Here is a 20,638-nt window from a genome sequence, read left to right as displayed (position 1 = left end):
AAGATTGACAGGGCCCTGGGCAGCTGCCCCTTTTGTCCTGCGGTAAAGACGGCCCTGTTGAGGAGGGCAAGGTCTCTAACATCCACCAGCTCTGTGATGTTGTCATGGAGGAGTGGAAGAGGACTCCAGTGGCAACCTGTGAAGCTCTGGTGAACTCCATGCCCAAGAGGGTTAAGGCAGTGCTGAAAAATAATGGTGGCCACACAAAATATTGACACTTTGGGCTCAGTTTGTACATTGTCACTTAGGGGTGTACTCACTTTTGTTGCCAGCGGTTTAGACATTAACCGGTTGCCGACTGCGCACAGTATATTTACTGCGGCAGTCAGCCCCGGCCAGGCAGAGTGACGTAGATCTACGTCACTCCCCTGTCACTGCTATTAGAGCCAATAGCGGGCGAGCGCGCGCCCGCTGAGGCGCGCGCCCGCCTCGGCTCGTTCAGGGAGGAGTGCGGGCGTGCCGGTCACTCACCGATCGTCGGTACAGCGGGAGAAAGGCAGAGCGGCTTATGTAAACAAGCCGCCTGTCATTCTCCCTGTGTAAAAATGAAGATCAGACGGTTCTACTATGTAGAACCGTTGATCTTTGTTTTAACACCAATAGCATTGTCCCACTACAGTTAGAATCACGCCCCTAGGACACACTTAACCCCTCCCTGTCCAATACAGTTAACCCCTTCCCTGCCAGTGTCATTTTTGCAGTAACAGTGCATATATATAGCATTGATTACTGCAGTAATGTTACTGGTACCCCCAAAAGTGTCAAAAATGTCAGTCAAGGGTCCGATCTGTCCGCCACAATGTCGCAGTACCGCAAAAAAAATCGCAGATCGCCGACATTACTCGTAAAAAAAAAAAACACCAAAAATGACATGCCGAAAATGTTAAAAAATGTTGATTTTTACATTTTTTTTGGGGGTAATTTCATATAAAAAAAAGTGAAAAATATTGTTATTTTTGCAAAAATTACGCTCCTTTTTTTGTTTATAGCGCATGATCAAAAAACCGCACAAGTGATCAAATACCACCAAAAGAAAGCTCTGTTTGTGGGAAAAAAAGGACGTGAAATTCGTTTAGGTACAGCGTCGCACGACCACGCAATTGTCCGTTAAAATCACGCAGTAAAAAATCGCAAAAAAACCCCTGGTCAGGAAGGGGGTAAAATCTTCCGGGGCTTAAGTGGTTAATGGCTGTGTGTTGAGTTATTTTGAGGGGACAGCAAATTTACACTGTTATACAAGCTGTACACTCACTACTTTACATTGTAGCAAAGTGTCATTTCCTTAGTGTAGTCACATGAAAAGATATAATAAAATATTGACAAAAATGTGAGGGGTGTACTCACTTTTGTGAGATACTATATATATATATATATATATTATATATATATATATATATATATATATATATATATATATATGAATAATGAATATCCTTTGGAACATGTTCGTTTGAAGTAGGCATATGCATCGTAAACAATGGCAGGAACAGGGTCATTTATGTGTTCAGTGGAAAGATGTTGAATTTTGATACAGGATTTGGTCTCAGAAAAGATCTAACATTGCAAGCCTGTATGTATAATAGTAAAATCAGGTGGCATCAACTACAAAAGTGAGGTAGGTGGCAGTGAATATATATATATATATATATATGTATATATATATATATATATATATATATATATATAGCCAATGAATAGTACCTACCATAGCTCCTCTTGTTGGAAATGGAGAAGGTCTATAGATGCAGCTCTTGGGGTCCTCTCTGAGCTCAGCTAGAAAAGGAGACCATGCGCTGTGCGCATGTGAAGTTTGAACGGCCATTACTAAGCAAGCAGGGGTAGGTAGAGAGTGCACAGCACACATATGCGGTTTGAATGGCCCAGAATGTGGAATTGTGGAATTCAGCCCATCCTGTGAGGGGTAGGATGAAGAGGAATGAGGCTGGCACTTTTTCTTTAGAGCACCCCCAACAGCTGCATCCGTAATGGAAAGGCCTTCACTGTTTCCAATCGGGGGTGCTATGGTATATGCTGTTCATTGGATATAGAATTGCATAGGGGGTTGTTTGAAGGTGAACTTATTTTTATCAGTGTTGATGCTGGTGATTTTTCCTCACTTCCCGTCTGGTGAAATCATTGTCACAAGTTCAGTGTGCTTGAACCCTCCCCACCCCACATCAAGTGAGCCAGCTAGTAGGCATCTCTGTCACTAAGCATTGCATTGTGGGATGGTGCAGAAAGTGTACATGCTTGCCACAGGGAATTGGGGAAATGGAAGAAGCAACATATGATAATAAGTGGTATATGTTGAGAGCTTATGATGTGAGCCCTCATATATACGAATGAGTGCTTAGTACTTCCTTCATCCATAAGAAAGTAGAACTGTGTCTAATACAGCTCACTGCAAGGACAATCAGTTCTTTTTGGCCCACTGCCACTTATGCCATTGCATTGTTTCACTGACTAGAAGTAAATCCGATTTACAGATTTCACAGATGTGGAAATACCATTGACAGGGCCCTCATGACATCCAACTCTTTGTTTATCTTTCTGGTATTGAGTAACAATCCCTACAGCAAACAGATATAAAGCCAAATTCTTCAGCTTGTCCCCACTATACTCTTCCTAACCACCATGGCAGCACCTCTTCCTCTACTGGGACTCATCTCTGTGCTCTGTACATTACAATGGCCAGCTTTGGTATCAGGGAATGTAAGGTGAGCCGTTTCATTTTAACCCCTTCTTCATTATTTCTATGTTTTGTTTTTTTTTTTTTTTAAAGAAATTGCAGGAAATGAACAGTTTCCTTTGCTAGGGTAAATTTTGTACATCATTTTGCATATTTTATGTGGGCAATACCTATGTGACTGAAAATCTCTTCCACAGGAGACTAGCAGCAGATAAAGATTTAAAGGTTTAAAGTTATTAATTTAAACATTCCATAGAGATGATAGTTGCTTAATATGATCATTTTAAGCCTTATTACTCTTACGTCCAGGGAACATTAATAAGCAGGGCCAGATTTTCATCACTGCAGCCTGTAGGCACACCACATATCATGCTAGGACCTCATATCTAAAACATGGTATTTCCTTGTTTCTAACCCATTTACAATATTGAGATTATATGTAAACAACCTTACTTGAAATGGTAATTCCTACTGATGAGGAAAAAATGTATAAAACAGGAAATCTACCCTTTTGGCTCTACTGCATATAGGCACCTGCCTACTGTGCCAAAAATTACATTTGGCTCAGGTTACAAATTTATCCCCTGAGAAAAGAGCTGGCAGTGGCTACCTGTGCCATTCTCCTCTTGTTTTGGTCCAGTAGGACCAACCTTGCCGGTATATTAGTATGGTAAGGTCAGCCCTGTAGTCTAATGTCTTTGAGTATCCTTAAGACTTGTGTAGATAGGCAAATTCAGCATGCTTTCATTTTGCACTGAAGAGGCATTTGGGATGCTTTGTTTTTCTTTCTAAGCTGCTTTCATCTTTTCTCTGAATTATTTTGAGCTGTTTTTGCATGCTATGTGTAGAAACCCATAGTTTGTCCATTTGTTGGGTTATTGTGCTTATCCTACATGTTTACATTCTGTTACTATTGTTCTTTTTTCCATCCCATTAGCATTTTGAAATAGAGCCCGATACACACTGCTAGCTTCCCCCCCCCCCCCCCCCCAGACACAGTCAGCATGTGGCCTGTGTGTACAGGGCTTAATAAGACAGAGGGACAATTTGAAGAACCAAGTATATAGGAAAACCCATGCCACACCCAAGCCACATTGACTACAAAGAAATAATACACAAAAAATGCTTGTTTAAACCCAAAAGTAATTTTTTCTTCACCACTACTTTTCCTTTATATTGTTGTTTGGGTGGGCTGTATGGTGTATGTATTGGGGCACCACAATTAGTTATTTTTATACTGATACTGTATTATATATATATATATATATATATATATAAAACATGTGCCGTAAAACAATTAAATATACACAATAGCATATAAATGCATCTCATACATTCATGTGTACAGCTATAATTCATAAATGTGAAACGTAGATAACCACATACAGTAGTAAAAAAAAAAGTGGATAATTGGTGAATTCATAATAATCAGTCATAATATGTTCAAGTGCTTCCAAAATGCTCAGGGCTACAAACGTATAAAAATTGCTCCAGGGCAAATATGGTGCTATTCCAAAGTGTATTAATATTGGCCCCTTTTACCAGACAAGGGAGATCTTAGATCAGGAACCTTTTTGGCTGAGAGAGCCACGAACACCACATATTTTCAAATGTAATTCCGTGAAAGCCATACGCTATATTTCAGGGGTCGGGAACCTTTATTCAAGTAAGTAATGCAGTGACGAATTGCAAAATATGGCCTGGTCATTAAGCCTTCCAGGGCTGAAGTGGTTAAAGGAGCTGAAATATTAAAGTTGACTTCCCCTGTTCACACTAGTGCGATTTTCAGGGCACGACAATGGAAAGAAGAAATAACCTTAGCGCAAACAGAAAGTGGATGTGTAGCCAATATGTGCCAAAATGTCACTGTCTGGGGAAATGTTATTAAAAATTTCCACTGTATATACGGCTGCAGGCCTGCAGCACTTCTTCAGTAAGGGTATTGGGAGCCTCTGTAAACTGTGAATAAAAGATAAAAAAGAAGGTGCGGGTTAGCCTATAATTTTTTTCTTTCTGTGCTTCCCTGTCTCAACTTAGTAATTGCAAATACTCTTTCTGAAAGAGAATTTGCAATTACTTGAGACAGGGGAAGCACAGAACGCAAAATATTTACACTGACGAGTCTGACTGACTGACCTGTGGCTTCAGGACCTCCCTCGCCTCTACGCTGAACCCGCGCTGCCGCCTGGAGAAGAGGAAGGTGGCCAGTGGTGGGTGGAGTAAATTTTGACCATTGCCCTCACTCTCCCATTGTCACGTGATGACTCTGACGTCAGGTGACATCACTGGTTTCTAGACGCCAAGCGGCATTCTAGCAACCAGTGTGGCCTCAGCGCATACTCATAGCAGGAGACCCTATTTGTCTGCGAGCCAAATGCAGATATCAAAAGAGCCACGTCTGGCTCGCGAGCCATAGATTCCCTACCCCGTCTTAGATTATAGGGATCAAACAGTGTTTAACAAATCTCCTGGATAGGGGAAGCTTTAACCAACAGGCATCCACTTAGCTAAATGACCTCGTCAGTAAGATAGAGCTACAGTGTCCCAACTGCTAGAATGTATATCTGTTTTATTACTCTACGTCCACACAATAGCCAGGCATATTAGACATAAGAAAGGAGAAGCTACATAGATTAATACAGTTAGAATAATCTTTTTGTTTATTATAAATAAAATGTGCTTACATGTATCCAGCATTAAGAATGTTAGAAAGCATGGCCGCTGGACCATTTGACCAGCTTGTGCATAATGATGTCACACACTAACTCAACCCAACGCGTTTCCTCAAAACTGGCATAGTCTGGGATTGCATGCTTTTTTTTTTTTTTTTTTAATAGTGTTTTAAATCCAGTATTCAGGATTTAGTTGCAGCAATCCCATCCAAACATTATCCAGAATGAGGCTTACCTTTTATTAATTTATAAATATTGTGTGTGTATATATATATACAGTATATATATATATATATATATATATATATATATATAAAATTAGGGATAGACCAATATGTTTTTTTCAGGGCTGATACCGATACCAATATTTTGGTCATAATGTATTGGTATGGGCCAAAATTTTGTACATTTAAAGTTTTGAAAAATAAAGACAAGTTTTGACACAAATCTGGTACTGAACATGTTAATTTTTGTTTAATGTTTAATGGCTGGCTTGCTGGCACCCTGTGGTGGGTGGCTGGCTGTCTGGCACCCTGTGGTGGGTGGCTGGCTGGCACCCTGTGGTGAGTGGGTGGGTGGCTGGCACAGGGGCTGTGGGTGGCTGGCTGGTACAGGACCTGTGGGTGGCTGGTACAGTGCCTGTGGCTGGCTGGTACAGGGCCTGTGGGTGGCTGGCTGGTACAGTGCCTGTGGTTGGCTGGTACAGGGCCTGTGGGTGGCTGGCTGGTACAGTGCCTGTGGCTGGCTGGTACAGGGACTGTGGCTGGCTGGTACAGGGCCTGTGGGTGGCTGGTACAGTGCCTGTGGCTGGCTGGTACAGTGCCTGTGGCTGGCTGGTACAGGGCCTGTGGGTGGCTGGCTGGTACAGTGCCTGTGGCTGGCTGGTACAGGGCCTGTGGGTGGCTGGCTGGCTCGCTGGTACAGTGCCTGTGGCTGGCTGGAACAGGACCTGTGGTTGTGGGTGGCTGGCTGGCACTGGACTGCTGTGGGTGGATGTATAGCTGTGAAACACTCCCACAAGACTAGTACCGACTCCAGATGAGGCTGTCCAAGGCGAGGGAGGCGGCTTAAGAAGGCAGAATGATGTCACGAAAATATCGGTAATATCGGCCAGTTCCGGGGCCGATACCGATTAATCGGTCGATCCCTAATATATATATTTATATATCTATATATATATATATATATATATATATATATATATATATATATATATTTACTGTATACATATACTGGGGGTGGAGCTGCCAAGGGGTTTTTGTATGGAAAGAGTAGAATTCTAGAGAGTGCCGGCAGGTAGTGGGAAGAGAACCTATGAGCGCAGTGCATGGCTAAGGACAGAGACTTAAATTGCCGATGGCCATATACCCCATTGCAGGATAATTTGACTCAATTGAAGAGATGTGAATGCTGAGATGTTTAATCTTTAGTTGGACCTTGTAATGCCTTTTTACCATTCAGTAAAGAAAGCAGAAAAATTGGCTTACTGACTGGACGTTCTATTTATGTACAAGCTGGCATTAGTATGATGCCTGGGACGATGTCTACATATCTTTGCAATGTTTGGTATACAGAGAAGGCCGGTGTACTGGTGTCTATTCCTGTGGCCCTCGGGGTGTCAGGCAGAGTGTTTAGGATTCAGCAAAAATGTGATGGGTTCCCCAGCAACAAGGAAGAGGTAACCCTCATGCTCCTGATATAGAGCAGGCCCCTGGCCATGGGAAACTGGCTTATCAATCGCCAGAACTGCTAAGAGACACATCAGGTTTGCATAAGTAATAAGAAAATATGGATGCATTCATGTCAATGTAATACTCCCTTATGTGTATGTTGATATAGAAAGAATATTGATAAGTCTCTTACTGTAGGTCATCAAGAGAAACGAATGCTCCACCACCGGTAGACTGCCAGCTGAGCTCCTGGGGCAAATGGACTGAGTGTGACCCGTGTACAAGCCAAAGGGTAACTTACTTTATTGTTACTTCTGTATGCATAATTGTTTTTCAATTAAATAAAATGATAAACACTATGAAATATATAAAAATAGTGTAACGTCCTACAAGTGAGTCAATTTAAAGATAAGCTCTAGGCAGATATAAAAGACACATATTAATGCTGCTCTAAAATTAATTATACATAGTTAACTTTATTTTAATTCATGCAGTGTAAGTAACTGAATATGACCTGGTGTCAGCCTCTTGCAGTCTCTGTACAGCAGGGCTGGAGTGTGAGAAGCAGGATCGGTCATTCAGTTCATGGGCTGATAGGAGGAGAGAGCAGAGTGACAGAGAGATAAGCTAATCACTGTGCTGCTTCTCCTTTCACTGTCAAGTCATAGGTGTGGGGGGGGGGGGGGTGGCTCACAGCAACCAGAACAACCTGGGCTCAAGAGAAAAGCAAAGTAATCAAATATAACTAGTCTAACCATACCTATAATAGTTGCATAACTATAACTTGTAATAGAGTATATCTTTAAAGTAAATTGTTCTGGAATCCAGAGTTGTGCTAAAAGTGGTTGTAAACCGCATTTTTTTTCTTCCTTACTTGCAAGGCAAAGTCACAATGTGCTAGTATGCATCGCATACTAGGCCATTATGTTAAACTTACCTGAAAACAAAGCGTTCCAGCAATGCAATGTCATTGCTGGAGGCAGGATATATTTATATCTGGTCTAAATTCCGGATTCGCAGGTCCAGGTCTGTTACTGGCCGGAGCCGCGATAACATCCCTCCGTGCAGGACCCGCCGGTCATGACATGCTGCTCTGAAGAAACTACGCAGGCGGCCATTCCTCAGAGCACATGTGGCTGCTAGGACAGTAAATATCTCACAAACGGTGAATGTTTAGGAGATATTTACACTACCTATAGGTAAGCCTTAATATAGCGTTACCTATAGGTAAAACTTAAGGATGGAAGTTTACTTCATCTTAAAAGGTAATTTATTTTAATTAGTTAGTTTGAATTAATTTTACTTAATTCATTAAAATATTAATTGATTTTAATAAGCTTCTGTGGAGGAACATAAAGCAACAGCCAAATTGAGAAATAACATTTTAGATACCCAATGACTGACTTTAAATAGGTATCAAGAATGAAAAAAAAAATTATAAACAGTATTTAACTGAAATAATCAAGCGAATAAACCACAAACTAAGAAAACATTTTCTTGTGTGCAGTAAACAGTCAACAATCTCCAAAGATTACTCTCACTGTATTGCCACCACTAAATAATCAAACATAAGGAATGACGGTTGGACCTTGAGTGTACAATGGTTGGGTCAAGCAGTCCATATAAAGTGCATTAAAGTCATAAGACAAAGCAGTTCCCCCCATTGACCTCATCATTGAGATTGAAGGATTAACCATATTCCTATATTATTACATGCACCTCTGAAAGGAAGACTAGTGATTAATGAATGCACTTTTACTGTCCTTTAATATAGACAGCAAGTGGTTCCAGTGAGTTTGCACTTTGATTATTTGGTGATGGCAAGACACTGAGAGTGATTTTTAGAGATTGTTGATCATCCACAACTGGATTGCTTATTGCACACAAGGACATTTTTTCTTAGTTTTGTGGTTTAAAACCACTTAAGCCCCGGAAGATTTTACCCCCTTCCTGACCAGGCCCTATTTTGCCATTCGGCACTGCGTGAATTTAACGGACAATTGCGCGGTCGTGCGAAGCTGTATCCAAATTAAATTGATGTCCTTCTTTTCCCACAAACAGAGCTTTCTTTTGGTGGTATTTGATCACCTGTGGGATTTTTACTTTTTGCGCTATAAACAAAAAAACAGCAACAATTTTGAAAAAAATAACAATATTTTTCAAATTTTTTTACTTGAAATTCCCCAAAAAAAAATGTAAAAATCAAAATTTTTTAACATTTTACGCCAATTTGTTTTCTGCTACATATGTTTGGTAAAAAAAATTGCAATAAGCGCATTTTGATTGGTTTGCGCAAAAGTTATTGAGTTTACTAACTAAGGGAAAGATTTTTGTCATTTTTGGTGTTTTTTTTTAACGAGTAATGGCGGCGATCTGCGATTTTTTTTTTTTTGCGGGACTGCAACATTGCAGCGGACAGATCGTACCCTTGACTGACATTTTTGACACTTTTGGGGTTACCAGTGACATTACTACAGTAATCAGTGTTATACATATGCACTGTTACTGTAAAAATGACACTGGCAGGGAAGGGGTTAACTTTTTTGGTGATGCAGGGGTTAAGTGTGTCCCTAGGGGCATGCTTCTAACTGTAAAGGGGTGTGGCTAGTGATGTAAGCACAGAGACATACGATCCTACATAGCAAGACCGTATGATCTCTGCTGTTACACCAGGGAGAATGACAGGCGGCTTTGTTTACATCAGCCGCCTGCCTTTCTCCCTCTCCACGGGGAGATCGCGAGTGGCCAGCGGACATCGGGTCCGCCGGTCACACGCGCGGACTTCTTAGGGAACGAGCGGGGGTAGGAGCGCACGTCCGGCGGCACGCGCTCGCCCCCTAGAGGCTCACAGGCTAGCGACGTAGTCCTACGTCACTTTGCCTGTACGGGGCTGACTGCCGCAGTAAATAGTCGTGCGGCGGTTGGCAAGCGGTTGATCACTTGATTATTTCAGCTAAACACTTTTTATAATAAAAAAAAAACATTTCCACTCTTTATACTGATATAATTTGTTAATGTTCTATTTATAGCGCTGCATTTTTCCTTTTAATATGCACTTTTGGTGTTTGTATATATACACTAATTGCATGCTGCTACTTTCTGACCATTTAATCGCTGACACTAGATTTATTGACTTTAAGTCAAGAATAATAAGACAAGAAAAATAAGACAAAACATAATGTGTACAAATATTGTAACCTACAGCATCCAATCAGAATTCATATCTCAGTGGACAGATTTCATTATTATATAATCCAAAGTATTGTTCTTTGCTTTGCTTTATTCATTAAACTTGACTTTGTTATGGTTTATGACTTTATTTTACACAGTATGTCAAAAAAGTAATGCAACTTAAAGAGTAGCTCCAGGCTCCTTCAGAAAAAAATAAAAGTCAGCAATACAAATACAAAAAAATATTAGGACACTTACCTTCTACGAATCAATCGGCTGTTGGGTGCTGCTGCCGCCATCTCCACTAAGGGAAACCGGCAGTCGGATCTGTCCAAACCAGGTACCCGCTCCCTCCCCGAAATGTGCCAAATGTGGCAGCGGAGGGGGGAGGAGGCAAATAAGCAGAGCTTCCCCTTTTGGGTGGTTTAAAAACAAACTAAAATTTATTTTTGCATATCAGCTGACCAAATTAAACCTGTAGCAAAATAAATATTTTTTTATTGGCTGCTTGGAGGTTCTTTGGTGGTCACTGACTACGAAGCAGGAGATTAGTTTACTTATCCTTTGGATGAACTCTTGCATAGGGAGATATTTTTGTTAAGACTGAAATAACAAAGGATAAAAGGCTTTAGCTTTGTTTTTTTGTCAACAGCACAATCAGAGATAAGGGGTTGATTTACTAAAGGCAAACAAGCTGTGCACTTTGCAAGTGCAGTTGCTCCATAGCTTAGTAAATGAGGCGGAAACTCTGCTAACTTCCATCATCGAATCACGTGCAAGCAAAAATGCTGTATTTTTAAAATTTTCCTTGTGTGTAATATGGTATTTTTTGTAAAGTAGTATGTGTATGTAAGAATGTGAATTAGGGATCTTATATTGTAAGCTCCTTGAGGGCAGACACTGATGAATGTACAATACATATGTAATGTGCTGTGTAAATTGATGGTGCTATATACGTACCTATAATAATAATATTAATAATGTGAAGCCTCACCTCATTTACTAAGCTCTGCAGCAACTGTACTTGCAAAGTGCATAGTCTATTTGCATTTAGTACATAAACTAATTTGTATTTTTAGGCCTCATTCACATGGGGAATATCAATGCATACCCTGTAAGAGGGCCCCAATTACCTGTACAGGTGTTCCATGCATCCACTTGCAGTCAGTCTCATTGATATCTATTGGGACACAGCAGCTGCACAGACACAGCTGCTGCCCCTAATTTGACATCTGTGCGGGTGAGAATGCACATCCCCAAATGCAAACAGCGTGATATGTAAAAAAATTATCCGCACACCGGTAGTTGCTCTTAAAAAAATTGTTAGTTATGACTAAGGCCTTATAGGCTGAAACGCATCAACTGATCTTATTAGCAGTTGTGTTCTGTGGCTCCTGTATAAAGAAGAAGATTTTTTAAGAGCAACTACCGGTGTGCAGATCATCTTTCTACATATGTACTCAGTTAAACGGCTGTGGATCGTGCACCCGGAAGCTCGTTTATTGGTGAGCTGTATGGGTAGTATCACTGTTCCTTCTGTTTACATTTTAGACAGTGTAATATGCATTGATATGTCCTTGTGTGAATGAGGCCATAGAAAACAATGTATAGGCAACACTGATTTATCAGATGATCACTGTCAAATTATAGCAATAACCAGCCTTTAGCTGATGTGTTCCCTTCACTGGGCATAATGGGCTAGGTCTTTGTACAGACAGTTAACATATGGATTAAATACAATATCCATAGAATTCATAAAGGGTGTCATAGGCAGTGGCGTAGCGTGGGGGGGGAGGGAGCCAAAGTGGTTTACCCGGGCGCAACATTTATCAGGGAGCAGACAGAGCTGGCGCCACCATAAGGCAGCACAGGCAGCCACCTTAGGGTGGCAGCATTGGAGGGGGCTGTAAATCCACTTGCTGGGGATTTGGATTTTTAAAATACCTGTCCACCCAGCAGGTGGCAGTGGAGGAGGATCCATAATTGCTGCAGCTTCCACCACCACCACCAGAAATCCTGCTGGAGATATTTTTCTGCCTGCACGGGACATAGATAACCCTCTTGTTCCTGGTGCTGCAGGATCGGTAAGATGTGGGGGGATTGTGTGTGTGATGGGGTATCTGGGGGGGGGGGGTGATCAGATTGGAGGGATCTGGTGGTGTATCTGGAGGTGTGATCAGAGTGGAGGGATCTGGAGTTGTGATTAGAGATGAAAGATGGTGATCTGGGGGTGTGATCAGAGTGGAGGAATGGGGGATCTAGAGGTGTGATCACAGTGGAGGGATCTGGTGGGGTATTTGGAGGTGTGATCAGAGTGGAGGGATGGGGGGAATCTAAAGGTGTGATCATAGTTGAGGGATGGGGAGATCTGGGGGTCTGATCAGGGTGGAGGGAATCTGGGGGTGTGATCAGAGTGGAGGAATCTGGTGGGATATGGGGGTGTGATCAGAGGGCAGGAATCTGGGGGTTAAATCAGAGTGCCCGAAGAGGGGGGGGGGTATCTGGGGGGTGATAAGAGTGGTGGGTATCAGGGGGTGTAATAAGAGTGGTGGGTATCAGGGGGTGTGATAAGAGTGGTGGGTATCAGGGGGTGTGATAAGAGTGGGGGGTATCAGGGGGTGTGATAATGGTGGAGGTATCGGGTAGGTGTGATCAGGGTGGAGGTATTTGGGGAGTGTGATCAGAGTGGGGGGTTATTTGGGGGGTGTGATTAGGGTGGGGGTATCTGGGGGGTGTAATCAGGGGGGTATCTGGGGGTTTGAGAAGGGTGGGGATACAGTATCTAAAAGTCCATGGGTTTGGGGACACAAATTACTTGCTTGCCCTGGGTGCTGACAGCCCACACTACGCCACTGGTCATAAGCACTCTTTAGAATTGTGTTTTACCTCTGCACTACAAATTTTGTGCCCGTGACAGATTTTTGTACCAGTTGAAAAGAGGTACATAGATTTGTCTCATGGAAATACTGTGGGGATACCTATACCATGGACACTCTATCCTTAGTTCATGTTCCCTGAGCCATACAGCATCATCGCTGTCAGCTGTGTTTATTATCTCCACAAAAGAGCCTGCCACCTTGCTATTTTTTACTTGCTTATTTCTGCTTGAAGTCAGATGCTGCCAGGCTACTAGTATTTTCTTCAGGAGGTCAGCAACAGCAGTCCCTGTACCTCCTTCATAAGAATATCTGTTAAAGATTCTTTTCTAGCAGTTAATAAAAAAGGGTCATACATACCGCCAATAGTAAGCACAACCTTAACTTCCAGGTAAGAAGTGGCAGCCAACCACTGATCAGTATTGAAAGTAAATGACTGACTGTCATGTGTTTGACTGACTAAGAAAACCTGAACTTGCTCACTGAAGTTTCTTTCTTTTTAGTATCGCTCTCGGAGTGTTGAGAAGTTTGGCCAGTTTGGTGGCAAACCTTGTGTGAGCAATTTAGGAGAAGTCCAGCGGTGTAGATCGGATAAACGTTGCTTGGAGAGAGTAATCGACTGCGGAAATGATTTCCAGTGTGAAAATGGTAAATGATGCAAGCGTGTCAGACTGTGACTAATTGAAAATAAAATAATAGTGCCCTTTTATCGATTATACCTATTACACATACGTTCTGCATTTTCAACAACGTTGTTAAAGAGAAGGCTGCCATTCCTGACTTCTTCCCCTAAAAATACTAGTTGCTCGCCTTTCTTGCTGATCCTTCACTACCATCTGACTCATTGACCCTGAATAAGAAGGAATTGCCACCTACTTGTTCCAAATCTATTCATTTATTTGAATTTTTTTGAAAATGAATGAACTCATTGTAGCACCCTCCTTGTGTAGAGCAGGCTGCTAGGTACATTACGTTTGGCTCCCTTGTAATCAAAGTTTGACTAATTAGGATTGCTCAATGTTTCACAACAATGTTTCACAAGCTGCTGCTCTGACTTCTAGAGGATTTAAAAAGTGTAGTTAGAGGAAAAACAGAGCAAGCAGCCTGCATATTTATGGAACTCCAGCTAACCTCTGTGGAGGTGTGCCCAGAAGGTGGGGAGTAAGCTCTTAAATAGGGTAAGACCTGAGCAGGAGGGGCAGTGTTCCTGGGTTCAGTCTAGCTGGAGGATACGCCTGTGCAAGGGCTCTGCCCATGGGGCAGAATTCTGGAAGGATCTGTCAGAAGACACCGAGGTCCCAACTAAGCTTAGTTGGGGAGCCTGTTTGCATGCTTAAGTCCAAGGATCAATTTGGGTCTGAAGGAGCCCACTGGAGAGAACCAGGAGGCAGTTGGTGGTGTCCAGCTGTCCTATGGTGGTGTGAGTCTACATCTCCCTCACTAGGAAGAGCCTGGTGGATATCGGCAGGAGTAAACCAATGATCCTGTAGCTAAGTGAGTAAGCAACCCTTTTACTGAGGAGTCAGTGACTGTGTGTAGCTTTTAAACTCTGAATGGAGTACTAGTCGCTAACAGTATAGAGATCCTGTGGGACTTTCATCTCAGTATGGTGCAGCCAGGAAGCTAAGGCATCCTCATGTTGTCCAGTTCTACAGTTTTCTGGTATCCCACGCTCCCCCCCTCCCGATCCCAGTTCATTGGTCCCAAAAAAAAACAAAAAAGAACCCCTAGATTGTTTCATTGAGTCAGAAGGAGAACTAAGAAAATGCTGTGTGCCTCGTTGTGAGTGTGCTCCAAGGGGGAAATAGAATTGTGTTCCCAAGTAGCTTCTAAAGGGGTGCACTACATCATGATTTTTATCTATTTTGCAAATCAATTGGACACAGCGGGGGCCAATCAGTGGGACCGGTGGCTGCAATGGATGCCGGGACCCATCAATCGTTCCGAGGAGAGACAGAACGTTGGTCTGCCTATGTAAACAAGGCAGATTGCCATTCTGTCACAGAGGAAAATGGAGATCTTATGTTTCTGCTAAGCAGAAACACGGATCTCCATTTTCCTCTAGTGCATCCATTCCCCCCCACAGTTAGAAATCCCTCCCTGGGAGCACACTTTTTAGCACTGATCACTGTAATGGTGTCACTGGTCCCCAAAAAGTGTCAGATCTGTCTGCTGCAATGTCGCAGTCCCCCTAAAAATCGCTGCTCGCTGCCATTAATAGTAAAAAAAATAAAAGCACTAAAAAGTCCATAAATCTATCACATACAGTGCCTTGTGAAAGTATTCAGCCCCCTTGAACTTTGCGACCTTTTGCCACATTTCAGGCTTCAAACATAAAGATATAAAACTGTAATTTTTTGTGAAGAATCAACAACAAGTGGGACACAATCATGAAGTGGAACGAAATTTATTGGATTGGATATTTCAAACTTTGTTAACAAATAAAAAACTGAAAAATTGGGCGTGCAAAATTATTCAGCCCCTTTACTTTCAGTGCAGCAAACTGTCTCCAGAAGTTCAGTGAGGATCTCTGAATGATCCAATGTTGACCTAAATGACTAATGATGATAAATAGAATCCACCTGTGTGTAATCAAGTCTCCGTATAAATGCACCTGCACTGTGATAGTCTCAGAGGTCAGTTTAAAGCACAGAGAGCATCATGAAGAACAAGGAACACACCAGGCAGGTCCGAGATACTGTTGTGGAGAAGTTTAAAGCCGGATTTGGGTACTAAAAGATTTCCCAAGCTCTAAACATCCCAAGGAACACTGTGCAAGCGATAATATTGAAATGGAAGGAGTATCAGACCACTGCAAATCTACGAAGACCTGGCCGTAAGAAGGAAAAGTCTAAGCAATCAATTTACCTTTAGGCTTGGTTCACACTTGTGAGGGTGGTTCTGAAAGTGATCGACCGATATAGTTTTTTTAGTGCCGATACCGATATTTTGGTCATCGGATATCGGTATCAGCCAATATTGGCTGATATTTTGGACATTTAAAAATGTTTTTTTTTTTTTTTTCACAGGTACTCTGGTGGAGGGATCTGGGGGTCTAAAAGACCCCAAACCCCTCCTCTGCACTTAAAAGCATTCAAAACGCCAAGTTTGCTGTTTTGAACGCTCACATTTTATTTTAATTTTCCGGTGTTCCGTGAGAATAACCTACCCCGTGAGAAATGCCTACCCTTGTCACTTCCTGTCAGGAACATCTGAGCAGCGTAGCAGTGCGCATGCTCAAAGCCCCGGATACGTCATTGAACAGCTGAGGAATTTACAAGTGCGCATGCACGGAGGGTATGGATTGTTCACGGTAGTGTGTGTAACGATACACAGCGACGGTTACATTAAAACAGCTCGGCTGCAATATGAATCATCTCCGCTCCTATCCCTGTCACTTCCCTGATCTTTGCTACTAAATGTAAAAGCGGCAGCAGGTGTATGAAATGTAAATGACGGAGATGTCGGCTCCGTGATCCGCTTTTACATTTAGTAGCCGAGATGAGGGAAGTGACAGGGGTAGGAGCGGAGATGACTCATATTGCAGCGGAGATATTTTAATGTGGTGATGCGGTGTATAACACACTACCGTGAACATTTCATACCCTCTGCTGAAGTAGGTGCACCGGAAGTGACGAAGGTAGGCATTTCTCACGGGTAGGTTTTTTTCAGGGAACACTGGCGAGTACCCGGAAGTGATGTCATGACATCACTCCTGGGTTTTTTACATGGAGATCTGATCAGAGCCGAATGCGGCTTTAATCGGGTCTTATCTTCGGCGGCCTTGCAGGTAGGATGCCCGGGTCTCCCAGTGAGACGGGAGACCTGGGCGAGCCGTGGAAGGTGGCGACAGCCGTGCGGTTTCTCATCCACATCGGTTGTCATCACAAGACAGCCGACCGTCGGCTATGGACGCCGGTATCGGGGTGATGCCTCTAGCTGCAGGCATCACTCTGGTACATGCACTTTCCGAAATATCGGCAATATCGGTAACCTCAGGGGCTGATTCCAATATATATCAGGGAAAATGCATATCGGCCCCCGATATATCGGCATTGCCGATAATCGGTCAATCCCTAGTTCTGACTGCGGGTCTGCACCTGTTCCTGTTGCCACAACCACCCCCACAGAAAAATGGCAGGAGATGTGTGCAGGTGCCATTAATCCTAATGGCACCCACATTTGCTGGAAATCACAGAAGCGGCTTACCGCACTAGGAACCGCACTGCACTTGCAGTTTCTGTGCGGGCTGCAATTTAAAAAATAGAGCGGCGACCTTTTCCCTGCGTTTTCTGGAGGCATGACAGCCCATTGAAATGAATAAGCTGCAGTGACTGCTCAAGATGCAACTGTTGAGATGCTCAAGTGTAAACCAAGCTTTATAGTGTGAGAAAAGTGTAACAAGAAGTAGAAGCAGCCAGCTGGCAGAGAAAGCAGTGGTGGTGGCTGGTGATGACGGTTCTAGTGGTGAGGGGCAGCTTAATACTTCCCGCCCCCTGTCTCTATTTTGAAACCCGCTGTGGTACAGACTCTTTTTAGAGGTCAAGCCTAAAAACCATGATGTGAAAGGCCTTGCAATATAAAGTATGGTGGCTTCCCTCTGTGCCTATCAGTGGAATACAGTTAAAGATACAGTGTGTTGGCCCAAGACAAGCTGGTGGAGTTAAGCTTGCGCTCTGTGCTTTCTCAAAATAACTTTTTAGGTGTGTGTCAAGGCAGGTAGGAATAGACCACCACATAAAGATGATATGCAGTCCCACTTAATGTGTGTGACTCTGAAGTGTAATATGTTCCTAGCCTGACAGAATCTCACACAAAGTTACTGAAATTGTTGTTGGCGACCAGCTAATATGCACAGCCTCTTTTTCAATTGTACCTTGTCAAGTTTGGCTCCTCCTTTACAATCTCCTTTCAATTCTATGAAGAGTTTGTATTTTGGTTATCTCAACAGATATGGTTGAGTGAATGGGAACAAATTGTAATGGCAGAAATGTTCATAGGTCGTCTTTCTGTGTTCAATCATTTTGCTAAAACGGCTATTAGATTGCATATTTGTATACCCATCACAAAATATTGGAATCCATGCATTGCCTTTTAAAAAAATTGGTAAAATTCATTATAATGTAATTTTTCTCTCTTGTTGATATGTACAGGTAGATGTATAAAGGACAGGCTGAAGTGTAACGTTGACAATGACTGTGGAGATTTCTCTGATGAAGAGTGTGAAGACAGAGACCCAAGACCCGTCTGTCGTGGTGATAATCTTGAATTGTCTGAGCCAGGCAGAACAGCAGGAAATGGGTTTGTAATAGTATCACGATGGACCTGCACCCCTAAATTCTCTCACCTGTTATTGAGTTCAGCAATAAATTTTAAAAAGACTAAAGTGACTGGCACCCACTTTATTTTTCTGCTCCACCATGCACCAAAGACCAGACCCTGGGATGGAGTTGTTAGGCTACTGAGCCACCTGGGGGACAACTTTTAACAACCCAGGGTTAAAGGCTAACTCCACCTTCTAGACCGTATTTAGTGTGTAACATGGTGCAAATCAGCCCCCCACCCAAAAATTGCCCCCTGTAACAGCATATGGGTGTTCTTCTCCACTGCAGCAGCTGTCACTTTTTGAAATCTGAGTGGCCGTGTGGGGCTCTACTTGCACAGCCACATCAATCATTTACTGAGATCTTTGAATGAATGAACTACAAGTTCTGTTTTCAACCATGGCAGGCGGACTTGTAGTTCTCAATGGAACATAAGTGTGGTAATCACTGCACTCGTAGTCCATTGACACTTCCTCCATCCTCCTCGATCCTAACATGAAGCCATAGGTGTGTGCAGTCTATTGCATTAGAGTGTACATACTAAAGCTCAAACACACATGCATGTATGTGTGTGTGTGTGTGTGTGTGTGTATATATATATATATATATATATATATATATATATACACAGTATCTCACAAAAGTGAGTACACCCATCACATTTTTGTAAATATTTTATTATATCTTTTCATGTGACAATAACAGTGTAAATTTGCTGTCCCCTCAAAATAACTCAACACACAGCTATTAATGTCTAAAACGCTGGCAACAAAAATGAGTACACCCCTAAGTGAAAATGTCCAAATTGGGCCCAATTAGCCATTTTCCCTCCCGGTGTCATGTGACTCGTTAGTGTTACAAGGTCTCAGGTGTGAATGGGGAGCGGGTGTGTGAAATTTGATGTTATCACTCTCACTCTCTCATACTGGTCACTGGAAGTTCAACATGGCACCTCATGGCAAAAAAAATCTGAGGATCTGAAAAAAGAATTGTTGCTCTACATAAAGATGGCCTAGGCTATAAGAAGATTGCCAAGACCCTAAAACTGAGCTGCAGCACGGTTGCCAAGACCATACAGCAGTTTAACAGGACAGGTTCCACTCAGAACAGACCTCGCCATGGTCCACCAAAGAAGTTGAGTGCACATGCTCAGCATCATATCCAGAGGTTGTCTTTGGGAAATAAACGTATGAGTGCTGCCAGAATTGCTGCAGAGGTTGAGGGGTCAGCCTGTCAGTGCTCAGACCATACACCAAACACTACATCAAATTGGTCTACATGGCCATCGTCCCAAAAGGAAGCCTCTTCTAAAGATGATACAGTTTGCTGAAGACAAGCAGACTAAGGACATGGATTACTGGAACCATGTCCTGTGGTCTGATGAGACCAAGATAAACTTATTTGGTTCAGATGGTGTCAAGCGTGTGTGCCAGCAACCAGGGGAGGAATACAAAGACAAGTGTGTCTTGCCTACAGTCAAGCATGGTGGTGGAGGTATCATGGTCTGGGGCTGCATGAGTGCTGCTGGCACTTGGAAGCTACAGATCACTGAGGGGCCATGAATGCCAACATGTACTGTGACATACTGAAGCAGAGCATGATCCCCTCCCTTCGGAGACTGGGCAGCAGGGCAGTATTCCAACATAATAACCCCAAACACACCTTTAAGACGACCACTGCCTTGCTAAAGAAGCTGAGGGTTGTAAAGGTGATGGACTTGCCAAGAATGTCTCCAGACCTAAACCCTATTGGACATCTGTGGGGCATCTTCAAATGGAAGGTGGAGGAGCACAATGTCTCTAACATCCACCAGCTCTGTGATGTTGTCATGGAGGAGTGGAAGAGGACTCCAGTGGCAACCTGTGAAGCTCTGGAGAACTCCATGCCCAAGAGGGTTAAAGCAGTGCTGGAAAATAATGGTGGCCACACAAAATGTTGACACTTTGGGCCCAATTTGGGTATGCTGACTTAGGGGTGTACTCACTTTTGTTGCCAGCAGTTTAGACATTAATGGCTGTGTGTTAATGTGTGTTGAGTTATTTTGAGGGCACAGCAAATTTACACTGTTATACAAGCTGTACACTCACTACTTTACATTGTAGCAAATTGTCATTTCTTCAGTGTTGTCACATGAAAAGATATAATAAAATATTTACAAAAATGTGAGGGGTGTAATCACTTTTGTGAGATACTGTATATATATATATATGAGCTGCACGAATAATCATTAAAAAAA

The 20,638-nt window shown here is 42.7% G+C and overlaps 1 protein-coding gene across 1 annotated transcript in view; it reads left to right on the top strand.

Annotated features, from left to right (window-relative positions):
- The first annotated feature begins 2,562 nt into the window (after positions 1–2,562).
- The window catches only part of C9 (complement C9), a 56,141-nt gene continuing 38,065 nt past the window's right edge, over positions 2,563–20,638 (top strand). The window contains exons 1-4 of the mRNA XM_082264856.1: positions 2,563–2,717; positions 7,230–7,323; positions 13,582–13,726; positions 18,232–18,379. Coding sequence (XP_082120982.1) covers positions 2,635–2,717; positions 7,230–7,323; positions 13,582–13,726; positions 18,232–18,379 — 470 coding nt within the window. The 5' untranslated portion in view covers positions 2,563–2,634. The remainder of the gene's footprint in view (positions 2,718–7,229; positions 7,324–13,581; positions 13,727–18,231; positions 18,380–20,638) is intronic.

This window comes from Pelophylax lessonae, assembly GCF_965119305.1.
Source record: "Pelophylax lessonae genome assembly, chromosome: 1".
NCBI lineage: Eukaryota > Metazoa > Chordata > Amphibia > Anura > Ranidae > Pelophylax > Pelophylax lessonae.
Note: the sequence above shows the minus strand (reverse complement) of the source record. Positions and strands in the feature narration are given on the sequence as shown.